The sequence below is a fragment of the Thalassophryne amazonica genome, chromosome 6 (genome assembly GCF_902500255.1).
Source record: "Thalassophryne amazonica chromosome 6, fThaAma1.1, whole genome shotgun sequence".
Classification (NCBI taxonomy): domain Eukaryota; kingdom Metazoa; phylum Chordata; class Actinopteri; order Batrachoidiformes; family Batrachoididae; genus Thalassophryne; species Thalassophryne amazonica.
Window position 1 is genome coordinate 18,815,463 of NC_047108.1, and position 13,588 is coordinate 18,829,050.

At 45.3% G+C, this 13,588-nt stretch overlaps 1 protein-coding gene across 1 annotated transcript in view; it reads left to right on the forward strand.

Moving 5' to 3' along the window:
• Positions 1-13,588, forward strand: part of LOC117511419 (voltage-dependent L-type calcium channel subunit alpha-1D-like) — a 183,882-nt gene that overhangs the window by 154,604 nt on the left and 15,690 nt on the right. Inside the window, 7 exon segments of the mRNA XM_034171447.1 lie at positions 1,718-1,846; positions 2,025-2,085; positions 3,311-3,527; positions 7,610-7,720; positions 7,796-7,926; positions 9,716-9,828; positions 9,903-10,083. Of these exon segments, the coding sequence (XP_034027338.1) occupies positions 1,718-1,846; positions 2,025-2,085; positions 3,311-3,527; positions 7,610-7,720; positions 7,796-7,926; positions 9,716-9,828; positions 9,903-10,083 (943 nt within the window).

The window sequence follows — 13,588 nt, forward strand, 5'->3', positions numbered from 1 at the left end:
AACACTGTCAAGAGTGAATGTAACATCCTGTCTGTGAGCATAACACTGTCACAGTGAACATAACATCCTGTCTGTGAGTGTAACACTGTCACAGTGAACGTGATATCCCTCTGTGAACATAACACTGTCAGAGTGAACGTAGCATGCTGTCTGTGGGTGTAACACTGTCAGAATGAACGTAACATCCTGTCTGTGAGTGTAACACTGTCAAAGTAATATCCTGTGTGTGAACGTAACACTGTCACAGTGAATGTAATATCCTGTCTCTGAGTGTAACACTGTCACAGTGAATGTAGCATGCTGTCTGTGACTGTAACACTGTCACAGTGAACATAGTATGTATGCTGTCTCTGAGCGTAACACTGTCAGAATGAATGTAACATCCTGTCTGTGAGCGTAACACTGTCACAGTGAATGGAGCATGCTGTCTCTGAGTGTAACACTGCCACAGTGAATGGAGCATGCTGTCTGTGAATGTAACACTGTCACAGTGAATGGAGCATGCTGTCTGTGAGTGTAACACTGTCACAGTGAACGGAGCATGCTGGCTGTGAGTGTAACACTGTCACAGTGAATGTAACATACTGTCTGTGAGTGTAACACTGTCAGAGTGATCGTAACATCCTGTCTGTGTGCGTAACACTGTCAGAGTGAATGTAACATCCTGTCTGTGAGCGTAACACTGTCAAAGTAATATCCTGTGTGTGTACGTAACACTGTCACAGTGAACGTAATATCCTGTCTGTGAGTGGTAACACTGTCACAGTGAATGTAGCATGCTGTCTGTGAGCGTAACACTGTCAGAATGAACATAACACCCTGTCTGTGAGTGTAGCACTGTCACAGTGAATGTAACATCATGCCTGTCAGTGTAACACTGTCACAGTGAACGTAGTATGCTGTCTCTGAGCATAACACTGTCAGAATGAACGTAACATCCTGTCTGTGAGTGTAACACTGTCACATTGAATGTAACATCATGCCTGTCAGTGTAACACTGTCACAGTGAACGTAGTATGCTGTCTCTGAGCGTAACACTGTCAGAATGAACGTAACATCCTGTCTGTGACTGTAACACTGAGTGAACGCAGCATGCTGTCTCTGAGTGTAACACTGTCACAGTGAATGGAGCATGCTGTCTGTGAGTGTAACACTGTCAGAGTGAACATAACATCATGCCTGTCAGTGTAACACTGTCAGAGTGAACGTAGTATGCTGTCTCTGAGCGTAACACTGTCAGAATGAATGTAACATGCTGTGTGTGAACGTAACACTGTCACAGTGAATGTAACATCCTGTCTGTGAGTGTAACACTGTCACAGTGAATGTAGCATGCTGTGTGTGAGTGTAACACTGTCAGAATGAACGTAACATCCTGTCTGTGACCGTAACACTGAGTGAACGCAGCATGCTGTCTCTGAGTGTAACACTGTCACAGTGAATGGAGCATGCTGTCTGTGAGTGTAACACTGTCAGAGTGTTCGTAACATACTGTCTGTGTGTAACACTGTCAGAGTGTTCGTAACATACTGTCTGTGTGTAACACTGTCAATGTAATATCCTGTGTGTGAGCGTAACACTGTCACAGTGAACGTAACAGTGACAGCGAACGTGGCATGCTGTATTTGAATACACTGTAACATACTGTGCATGGGTGCGCGCGACGTGTGTGTGTGTGTGTGTGTGTGTGTGTGTGTGTGTGTGTGTGTGTTTTCAGCTGTGTAAGGCCGGTCTGAAGACTCTGCAGGATCTGGGTCCAGAGATGCGCCTAGCTCTGAACGAGGACCTGGAGGATGAGGAGGATGCCATGATGGAGGATGAGGACCTGGAGGACTCGTCCTATCAGGTCCTTCCACGTGATGTTTGGATGAGACAAACATTCTCATGAAAGCACAAACACGCTGAAGAAATCCTCTTTTACGTCAAGAAATTAAGATCGTTCTAACTTATCGTTACCATGGCAACCAAGACAGCTTAAAGGTAAAATGTGACAAGTTCTTTTTTTTTCCTTCCTGTCGCTACAGCAGGAGAATGGTTTTGGAGCAGAGAAGGAACGCCGTGGTTCTGTGCTAGCCACTCCTTCAGGTAAACACCAGTAAAGACCAACAACACAATCATGTTACCATGGAGATGTCAGAAGGGGACCAAAAACTGCACAGTCCCACAAGGTCAAACTGTCACAGCTTCTGCCTCTTCCTACGAACCCCATCCCCAAATTTCACTTTATTTGGAGGTCAGAGGTCAGACCCAGCCCTTTGATTGGTTTGGGTTTTTGAGTAACCCTGTCAGCAAAAGCAACTTTTTTTTCCTCATATCAAACAATGTTAGTAATATATATCTTGGCTCCACCCCTTTGTCTGGACCCAACCTAAATGCCCTGCCACACCTTGACGACTTAGCCAGCGTATGCTGACCCCTTTCTACCGAGTGGTTCAGGTCAGTGCTGCGCGGTATTATACGTGTCGGTGGGGTTCAGTCTGGCTTGGTTTGCCTTTCCACCGCAGGCAGAATTCTGTGTTTGGCAGGTGGAACAATTAAATATTAATGAGCACGTCACCCAGCATGCGTACATGTCACACGGTGTCTCTGCACCACACAGAGGCAAACAGTAATTTTAACATTATTTTATTTTGTTTTTGCCTTTGTGGATGATGGGCTTGTCATCGCATGCAGACAGAATCGACTGATGCCTGTGATAAATGCTGAGACGTTAATGAATGAGGCACTGTCGCGCAAAGTGCCGGCTTCAGGCTGAGAAACAAGAACACAGAGACTTGTTTCTTCAGCCAGGACAAGGAATTAAAGTATTTTCAGATGTCGTTTTCCAAAATCAGAACGCTTTATGTGCATACGTTTTCATCAGGCTGTGATGATGAATCCAACAGAAACTAATGGGTCACCTTAAGACTTTATATCTACTATGTGAATGGTTTTAATATTTAGTGTGTTTGCATGAGGACTGCAGCTTTCAGCCAATCAATGCACAGCATTAATGGACGTATTTCGACTTATCAACAATCGTAAAACTTACCAACAACTTATGTCCCGCATGGGACATCTGAGCCATACGCTGGCATACGTCAAAAATATTGTGCATGCCCAAAATTTTTCAATGTGCTCGGCGTATTATGGTGTGTACCAGTGTGTTTCAACGTGCTCTTAACTTACACAAAACTTACCCATTAGTTGTTAGACTTTTGTAACAATCAGTTCAATATTTTTAAAATGAATCCTGATGACAAACCAGCAAAAAGATCAAATCTACACCACTGACACGTGACAAGTTTTAAGCCCTGCCTCCAATCCCCAGGTGCATATGGTGTTTTGGCCGATGTCAGTGTGTCCAATGGTGGTTTGATCCATCGGGTTGGTTCCCTCACCAAGATGTCCAACAGCAGCGAGCACGACGAACAGCTTCACCGTGCAGACAGCATGAGGTCATCTGTCAATCATCGCCGTTGCTCATCATTGAAGAACGGCATACAGAACCACGCTCCCGTGAGCCAGACGCACTCGAAATATGCACGGTAAGCTAAATGATTCCACTGAGAGGAACAGCTGCAAAAATAAAGATTTCAGCACTGTGGTTAAAGATTCCAAATGTGAGTGAATCATACATACTTAAAAACAAAAGATCTGCTGCAAAATATACTAAAACAACAAAAAGAGGAAAGTGAAGCAAATAATAATAAATAATATAATAATACTACAGATCATGAATTCATGAGGACAAGTTTTTGTGAAATCCTGTTGTAAAAGCATGTAAGCATCCAAAATAAAACACAGATATTTAGAAATGCTGTGCTGAAAATTCCTTGTTCTATTAAGAAATTTTGAAGAAAACGTTAAATTCCATCGGGGTTAATAACTTTGTCCTCATCTCACACCCGTCGCTATGGGCGGGCCCTAGGGGGCAGTGCCCGCCCACTGATATGCTTGGGCCCGCCCCGGCCCGCCCACTGATATGCTTGGGCCCGCCCCGGCCCGCCCACCCAAGCCAGATCACAGTCACAGATCTCAAATAAATAAATAGATAAATAAAATCCTAATTTAATTTTAGGTTAAAACGGCCAGTGTTGCATAATCACTAAGACATTAAATATATTAAAACCGTGTGAGTTTGTTAGAAAGTTTGTCTACGTATGTAATCACGTCAGTGTTGCCCAGCAACAATCAGTTACCACGTTTATGGGGGGAAACGAAGTGCGAGTTTTTGCCAGCAGACAGCAGCTAGTTTTTGTGCTTTCCTAAATGTGGAAAAAACGTAACTGGTTTAAAACCCCAACATCGGTAACTTCGGATAAACCAACACATGATGTCGTTGGCAAACAAAACCCTGGACCCATTTCTACCTCGGTGGATCCTGCACTGACACAGGGTGGACGAAAGAGGGGACAGCGCTGGTACTCTACTCAAAGTAGGTCCAAAATTTTATTGTGTGTGTGTGTCAGAGGCGATTGCTCTAAGACTGCAAGGGAAGCTCAGCATCTCCTAAATTGTCAAAAAAACAAGTGATTAGCTATATACTGTTGTGTGTACATGTCACTGACTAAATATGCGCTACAACGCGCTCATCTTTTGTTCAGAATCAGCTTCTTATCACTGGTAACGACGCTGCTTTCCTCTCACTCAAACCCGCAGCTTCACAGTGCTTTAAACAGTGTGGAGCGTCCACAGAGTTCAGTAGCGAAGCAAAGAGTGCAGTGAAACGAGACGAGTCATTGGATAAATGCTGGGCTTTGTCCCGCCCATCGGACGCTCAGCGTGTCTATGGAGGCAGTGGGCTGGCCCGGACGCTCAGCTTCTGCATGATGATCTGTCTGAGGCTGAATCCCTTTTTGATTGACAACGAAATTAGCGAATCAGCGATCTTTTGGTGTAAACATGCGTGGGAGCATTTTTTAATTTCCATTTTGTTGAGTTGAACCGGAGACTTTCCTAATACTCTTAGCGGCATTTTCTTTGTTAAAAACGACTAGCGACAAATCGAGCTTCTATTTCTGGTGGGGGTTTTTTGTAGCGGCTTGTGTTTGGAGACTGACTTCTATCGCAGTTTCTGTCCCTACCGAGCAGCGTGTGCTGCTGAGCTCCTCCACCGTCACAAAGCACTCACAGGCGGACAAACTTCACACTAGCCTCGCGCCAGTCCCAGCTAGCGAGCTAGCTAGGTAGCAAGCTGCACATAATGGCAGACAATTTGGATGTTGTGGACCGGATTTTGGCGAAGCCATTTAATAGTCTTCCTTAACGAAAAAAAAGGAGTTAAACAGCAGGGCAGATCAACTCCTCAGATTAATTTGGTGGGGAAAAGTAACGTAACAGGACTTTTCAGCTGTCCTGGTATGACAAAGTGAGCTGGCTGACTGGAAGTGCTGTAACAAATAAAATGTACTGTTTCTTGAAAAGGAACGGAGGGTAGAATTTACGTATAAATAAACCGACACATTTTATGATGTAGGCCGAAATTGAGCTTCCCCTCCTTGAAAGACCAGCATCTACCACAGGTGTGTGTGTGTGTGTTGGCAGTTGGTACTATTGCGACTGCGACCCCTCTGGTTGCTTTGAAATGCACCCGCCGTGGTGTTTTTTTTTTGTTTGTTTTTTTTTTTGGGGTGCTGCTTGTCATCTAATACGTCATGTGTACACTCGGTGGTGGTGGTGGTGGTGGCAGTGTGTGTGTGTGTGTGTGTGTGTGATGGCAATTGGTATTATTGCTACCCCTCTGTTGGTTGCTTTGAAATGCACCCGCCGTGGTGTTTTTTTGTTTGTTTAGTTCGAGATGCTGCGTGTGAATACTTGTACGTGTGTGTGTGTGTGTGTGTGTGTGTGTGTGTGCGCGCGTGTTTGTGTGTGTGTGTGCGCGCGTGTTTGTGTGTGTAAGAGAGAGAGAGAGAGAGAGAGCTGGTCCGGTCATGGTTAATGTGATGATTATTGTGAGGGATTAGGGCTGCGTGAATAGTGAAAATAACCAAAAATAAGCTATTAATAGTGGTGCCCACTTGGTGGATTTCATAAGCCCCCCCTTAAGACTGAGATCGGGCGACGGGACTGCCTCATCTGTGTACTGAAGCAATAAATAAATACTGAGGAGAAAAAAAAAAAAGCTTCTGAAGCGCGTGTAGCTGCAGTTCTTCTTCTGGCCACCAGATGGAAAGCTCTGGTCATAGCATGGAGCTGTATGGGTCATAGTCAGCTCGGTCGCAGGCGCCATGTTGTCACCTCCAGCAGTGTTCAGACGTCACCCTTGTCTTCGGGTTGTTTATTTTGTTGTACAGAAATTAAAGTGAGTTCTTTGCATCACCTCCAGTCTTTAATATTGTAATTTTTTGATACTTTTTTGTAGGTCATAAAATTAAAATGCCATAGAGATGAACGTTATTACTTCTCCAGAATCTGTTTCTGCAGCCTGTGAGTTTGCTGCTCTAAAAACATGCACTTTTACATTTATTTTTGATTGAAGAAGCTGATAAATCAGGATTTGGACCGAGCTGTAATTATGTATCTTCCACGTAGGTCAGGTCAGGGACAACACAGGATGTTGTGCTCAATCACATCCATCAGAACTGCCAGCATCCTGGAGAGCAGCCTCACAGGCAGACAGGTCCAAGTCTTTGGGGTCCTGGTGCTTCCTGTGTGGTTGTTAGTCTTGGACTGTAACCAGTGTCCTAAGGTGAGGACTGGATGTCTTTTGTCCCAGGTCTCTGTAGAGGATCTTTGGGTCCTGCTGGAATGGCTTTGTGTCAGATAAACAGTTACTTAGTGACACTCAGACGAGAAGGATCACTGACACTGTGAGGGAACAAGACACCACATTTAGTCCATGTGGTGAGTTTCTCTGGACATGATCCAGGACACAGGTGTCTCACTGTGAAGAAGCCCAGAGACTGGAGAAATACAAGGACATACCCACATCTCACCTGACCAAGGGCACACCCACATTTCACCTGACCAAGGACACGCCCACGTTTCACCTGACCAAAGGAATGCCCACGTTTCACCTGGCGGACATGCCCAAATTTCACCTGACCAAGACCATTCCCACATTTCACCTGGCCAAGGGCATGCCCACATTTCACCTGGCCAAGGGCATGCCCACATTTCACCTGGCCAAGGGCATGCCCACAATTCACCTGGCCAAGGACACACCCACAATTCACCTGGTTACTGTCAGGAGATGAGGATGGACCCGGCTGCTCTCTTTGGCCATGGTACAAACATGCTACATAGTTATTGGCTCACATGCTCTGGTGTGTTATTGCTTTGGCACCGAAACACCAAGGCATGTTTCAGTATTCAATAAGATCGAAGCACTTCAGTCGGTGGCACAATAGTATCAATATCTGGAGCTACATCCAAAACATCCGTTGCTGAACCCCCAGCAAAATCGACTTGCCAACACCTCTGGATGGACCCGTTGTCTGCCCAGGTGGTCACACACCTTAGTTGATTTGGGAACGTGTAGCATCAGTGTGTGCTCCAAAACCTGAACTGACCGGAGTTTGTGTGGAAGAACCTTTGGAATGTTTTGGTGTAAACTGACTTAAAGATTCAGCCATTTGTTTCCCTCCTGGTGTGTGTGTGAAATCCATGTTTGTGGTCTGTCCTGCAGGCGGGACTCGAGAGACAGATACGTGAGGAACGGAGACCTGGATGCTTACGGAGGAGATACGGATTATTACAGCCGAGAGGACGACAACGACAGCGTGGCCTCCAGAGACAGGTGAGGGTTCAGGTAAAATCCACATGATCATGTCCACTTGTAGGCGGGGCCTCTTACAAACTGATCGTTTTGCAGACAATACGCTGATGACTTACCAATGTACAGAGACCACTATGATGGCCACGCCCACTCCAACAGTAGCTATGGCAACCCTTACTCAGAGGGCAAGAGGACTCGGCGGCGCTTGCTTCCTGCCACGCCCACAGGTGAGCGGTCAACACAGAATCCTCCCTAAAACCCTGATCTGAAACACAAACTATGTTTTGGCTCTTGTTGGGGAAAGGAGGCGGGGCCAAGGCACTGTCAGGCATTAAGAGCTCCAGCAGCATAAAGTAGGTGTGTTTGTGTGACGTGAACTAGTTGTTACTGTTTTCAGACATTTGACTGATGAAATACGAGGTCTGTTAGAAAAGTATCCGACCTTTTTATTTTTTTCAAAAACCTGATGGATTTGAATCACGTGTGCTTGCATGAACCAACCTTGAACCTTCGTGAGCATGCGTGATTTTTTCATGCCTGTCGGTTGCATCATTTGCTTGTAAGCAGCCTTTGTGTGAGGATGGGTGGAGTCTCTCGTCGTTTTTTCTTTGCAAGGAAATGGCGGAACGACTGGAGCAGCGCGACTGCATCAAATTTTGCCACAAACTGGGCGACAGCCAGGTGGAAACCATTCAGAAGATTCAGACGGCTTTCGGTGATCATCCTCTGGGCATCACACAGATTAAGGAACGGTACAACCGGTTTAAAGACGTCCGCACAACCGTGGAGAGCACGCTGCGCTCCGGTCGGCCATCAACACGCAGAAACGACCGGATCATTTCCAAAGTGAACGCTGTGGAGAGGTGGACATCAGCACTTTTTCGGCACATTCCACTGTGACAGAAGATTTTGCCATGAAAAGAGTGGCGGCGAAATTTCCAAGCTGATTGCGCAGCAAAAGCGCCTCCGTGATGAAGTCTCACAGGACATGTTGTAACATGCCCAGCTCGTCCACAATTTCTCGGATAGTCACACGACTGAAAAGCCACCGAAAGCTGTCTGAATCTTCCGAACGGTGGAAGAGCTGGGCATGCCACAACATGTCCTGTGAGACTTCATCACGGAGGCGCTTTTGCTGCGCCATCAGCTTCGTGCCGATGAATTTCGCCGCCACTCTTTTCATGGCAAAATCTTCTGTCATAGTGGAGTGTGATGAAAAATGCATTATGGGAGTTCTGGGTTTTAAGCGTTGTTATTGTAGTTCATGTTGGTTTAACAGTGTTGTAATTGTTATTGGTTTAGTCGGTTTGGTGAGTGTCATGTTGTTAATACCATCAGTGTAAAGTGCGTTTTATTACTTCCCCCATTGTCTTTGTGTTGTTTTGCGTAAAACATAATGACGCCTCCTTGTGGCAAAGTGTAGAAAAGACAAAAGTGCTAACTTGTTCCTTGCTCTTCCATGCAGTTTGCCACACTATTATTATTTAATAGGTTTTGTTGTGTAGTTAAATCAATATGAGCTTATGTTTATTTTATGCTGGCAGGGAAATTGTATTAATGTATGTATTTACTATAAGAACAGTGAAAGTTTACTTTATTTTTCTTCCTTTATTTGTGGCGACCCCTAACGGGAACAGCCGAAAGACAAAGAAGAATTTGTGGAGCCCCCTCCTGGATTGGCGGTGACCTTAGCAATTGTCTATACTGCCTATAGGCTGGGCCGGCCCTGGTGGAACTATATGCATGGTGAAATGTATTATGGGAAACGTAGTTTGTTCTGGTTTCTTGATAACCTCAGCAAAGTGTTTCACGATAGTCATTGTTCACGTCTTAAAAATGACGGCATCGTTTAAAACTCGCTCACATCTAAAAGGAGGAGCATCAGGTCTTAATGGATTCAGGTTAGTCCCGTCAACATGCTGCAGAGACCCGATGCACCCCATTGATCAAGTACATGTGATGTCACTGTGATGTCATTGATCAGTGGCTGCATTTGTTTTTAACGTCCTCTTTCAGGTCGGAAGCCGTCGTTCAACATCCAGTGCCTACGGCGGCAGGGCAGCAGTGACGACCTACCAATGCCTGGGACGTACCACCCCACGTCACCTCCTCGCCGCAACCGGGCACAGGTACACCACACATGCAGATACATGCACACTCTTCCTCCATCAAAGTTTAATTTCGCTTTGTTCTCCTGATATAGCAACAATTGTTTGGAAATTACGGATCCCACCACATGTCGGATCACTCCTCAGCATCCTGGGCGAACCCATGCCCTCGCCGCGGTCGCCTCCTCTATGCTCCTCTGATTCTGGTGGAGGAGGAGGCCAGCCCGCCCTGGGGAGGAGCTGGAGGAGAGGGAAACAAAGGGGGAGCAGGAACAGGTGAGGAGTTCTGGATCCCGGACCTGCACATTCTCTTATAAACAGCCGATGTTTACTGGCTCACTGTTGACTGACCACCCCTGATTGGATGGGGGTGGTGTTTACCAGTTCACGGTTGGTTGAAGACTCCTGATTGGCTGAACACGGTGTTTACCGGCTCACTATTGGCTGAACACTCCTGATTGGCTGAGCACAGTGTTTACCGGCTCACGTTTGGCTGAACACTCCTTATTGGCTGGGGGCTGTGTTTACTGGCTCACGTTTGGCTGAACACTCGTGATTGCCTGGGGGCTGTGTTTACTGGCTCACGTTTGGCTGAACACTCCTCATTGGCTGGGGGCCGTGTTTACCGACTGACAGTTGGCCGAACACTGCTGATAGACTGGGGGTGGTTTTTACTGGCTCACGGTTGGCTGAACACTCCTGATTGGCTGGGGGCAGTGTTTAACTGCTCACGGTTGGCTGAACATTCCTGATTGGCTCGGGGCGGTGTTTACCGGCTCATGGTTGGCTGAACATTCCTGATTGGCTCGGGGCGGTGTTTACCGGCTCACGTTTGGCTGAACACTCCTGATTGGCTCGGGGCGGTGTTTACCGGCTCACGTTTGGCTGAACACTCCTGATTGGCTCGGGGCGGTGTTTACCGGCTCACGTTTGGCTGAACACTCCTGATTGGCTCGGGGCGGTGTTTACCGGCTCACGTTTGGCTGAACACTCCTGATTGGCTCGGGGCGGTGTTTACCAGCTGATGGTTGGCTGAACATTCCTGATTGGCTGGGGGCGGTGTGTACCGGCTCGCTGTTGGCTGAACACTCCTGATTGGCTGGGAGTGGTGTTTACCACCTCACGGTTGGCTGAACACTCCTGATTGGCTGGGGGTTGTCTGAACACTCCTGATTGGTTGGGGGCGGTGTTTACTGGCTCACTGTTGGCTGAACATTCTTGATTGGCTGGGGGCGGTGCTTACCGGCTCATGGTTGGCCAAACACTCCTGATTGATGTGGTTCTGTTTTTTTTTAGGTGTGCCTTGTTTAACATTGTGTGGTGCAAAGTGTGTTTTTACTTTGGCCAAATTTTCTCGTGATTTTTGACTTTGTGACACACCTCTCACCTTCAGGGTGGTCTTGACCACGCCTGTTGACATGACAATCACTTTCCCTCTGATCATTTACCTTCTGGGCTTTGTGGTGTTCCTTCTCATGTGTTTTAAGGTACCTGGTAGCTAATTTAACCAAACCTGAAATTTTCCTGATGCTTTGTTTTGCTTGTTCAGTCTGATGATGTCACTGACTGCAGCTATCACACTGTGTCATAAAACCAAAGAACTAGACTGGCAGCCCAGAGCATTTTGGTCAAATGAACAAGGTACCAGTATCTGAGGTCAGGATCTTGTACTTTGTGTTATATGACATGCAGAAATGAATGTCTGCCGGGGACCCCCTGCTGCGTCCGACCCCTGGGACCCCAAGTAGGGGGTCAAAAAAACACGCTGGATCAAACGGAGGAGGAAACACAAAATACCAGTGTAGTCTGAACTGGCATAGTACACAGTCATTGAAACAGCCCTTGCCAGACATTTTGTCCTCTGCAAGGGGGTCCCAAACACCCCTAAAAGTGTCCCAAAATTTGGGCTTGGTTAAACATTCAAGATACCACATGAAACCAAGTTTGTATGAATCTTCATTATGTACTAAATGTATAATGAGTAACGCCAGACAAAATTTCTGCTGCATTGGCCCTGCCAGACACCCCCAAAAATGAACCCTTTTTCTGGCACTTGTAAAATTTGGCTAGATTAAACTTTAAAAGTACCACAAAAAAGCTTCACCAAATGAATATATGTGTTATACAATATTTAAATTTACCTTTACCAGACCTTTTGTCCTCTGCAAGGGGGGTGCCAGACGGTCCTAAAAGGGTCTCAAAATTTGGGCTCAGTTAAACATTCAAGGTACCACATGAAACCAAGTTTGTGTGAATCTTCATTATGCAATTAATGTATAATGTGCAATGCCAGACAAAATTTCTGCTTCATTGGCCCTGCCAGACACCCCCCAAAATGAACCCTTCTTCTGGCAGTTGTAAAATTGTGCTAGATTAAACTTTAAAAGTACCGCAAAGAAGCTGCATCAAATTAATGTGTATCATGCAATATTTAAATTTTACCTTTCCCAGAATTTTTTAAGACATAGGATACCCTACACAATTCTGCATTGGACCTGTCAGACACTACTAAAATAAGCCCACAACTTCTATTTGATGGTTAGAAGGTATAATCAAATGGTTATACATCCTATACACATACATCACACTGATTGGCTCCTGTGATATTAACCATTACTAAACCCCTGAAAAGGCTTCTGAAATAAACGCTAAGCAAATGTCAATTTTTTCATTGCACAAGCCCTCACTGAGACACCAAAGCAATTAGACTCTTTCTCCTTGGTATTGTTAAATTGAGCCCTTAGCCAAAAAAGTAAGTAAGTACATGTACATATTGTATCAAATGAAATATCATCTTCAAACAAAATACTTGGAATGGTATTATGAAATTATGAACGGTCCACTGCTTTGTCTGCACAAAAAATTACGCAGAAAGTTCATATCAGTCTCATTGTCAGAATCATCGCTCCAACCATTTTCTGTATTGGAATCATCCTACTCCTCCTGTGGCCAAGCAACTTCCAGCTCATTTTCAACCTCGCACACATTATCTTCTTGTTCAATCACCTTAAAAAGATGGCATCTGGCATAGTAGGGCCGGTGTACCAGTCAGGGGTGTAGCATCCTGTTCTTATTTCCAACCATACTTCAGAGGGTCCAAACTATCACCGGCATTTGCAGTGTCCGCATTTCCCCAGAGAATACTTATATAGTGTGCTCATGGTAGTTGCTTGTAGACAGTCTTTACATATGGAGGTAGAAGTGCACTGTCGACTCTGTTCACCTTGGACATTGGATTTTCCTGAAACGGAATGTAAAAGACACTTAATTTTTTTCCCCAATAGAAAAATATTCACTTCAAGATAAACTCAGGTTTTAACATATTCTTATGTTGGATGGTGGATATATCTAATAGAACCTCTGTTTTTCCACATCAATACATACTGGTATTAAGAATGTGTAGCAAAATATTGAAAGTATCTTTTATATGTACTTTTAGCATAACAAAAAATATCTATGGTCATAAGCCATTAAAGTTACCTTCTCTACTTTCCCAGTCATCTGGCACAGCTTCACATATCGGGTTGTGGTAATGCTTGTGACGTCAATATGGTGACGGGTATTTCCCGTCCTAGAAACTAGGACGTCAGTTTCTGAGGCACGAATGACAATATTCCCATGAACACTGATGACAATCTCACGTGCTCAAACAAAGAGTGTGTAACTATCAGGATTGCTCCACTAGTTTGCATGTGAATGTTACTGGATAACTCTGTTGCTTTCTCGGTGTAAAGCACTGTTTACCATATCAATGGACAAAAAAAAAAAAAAAAAAAAACGC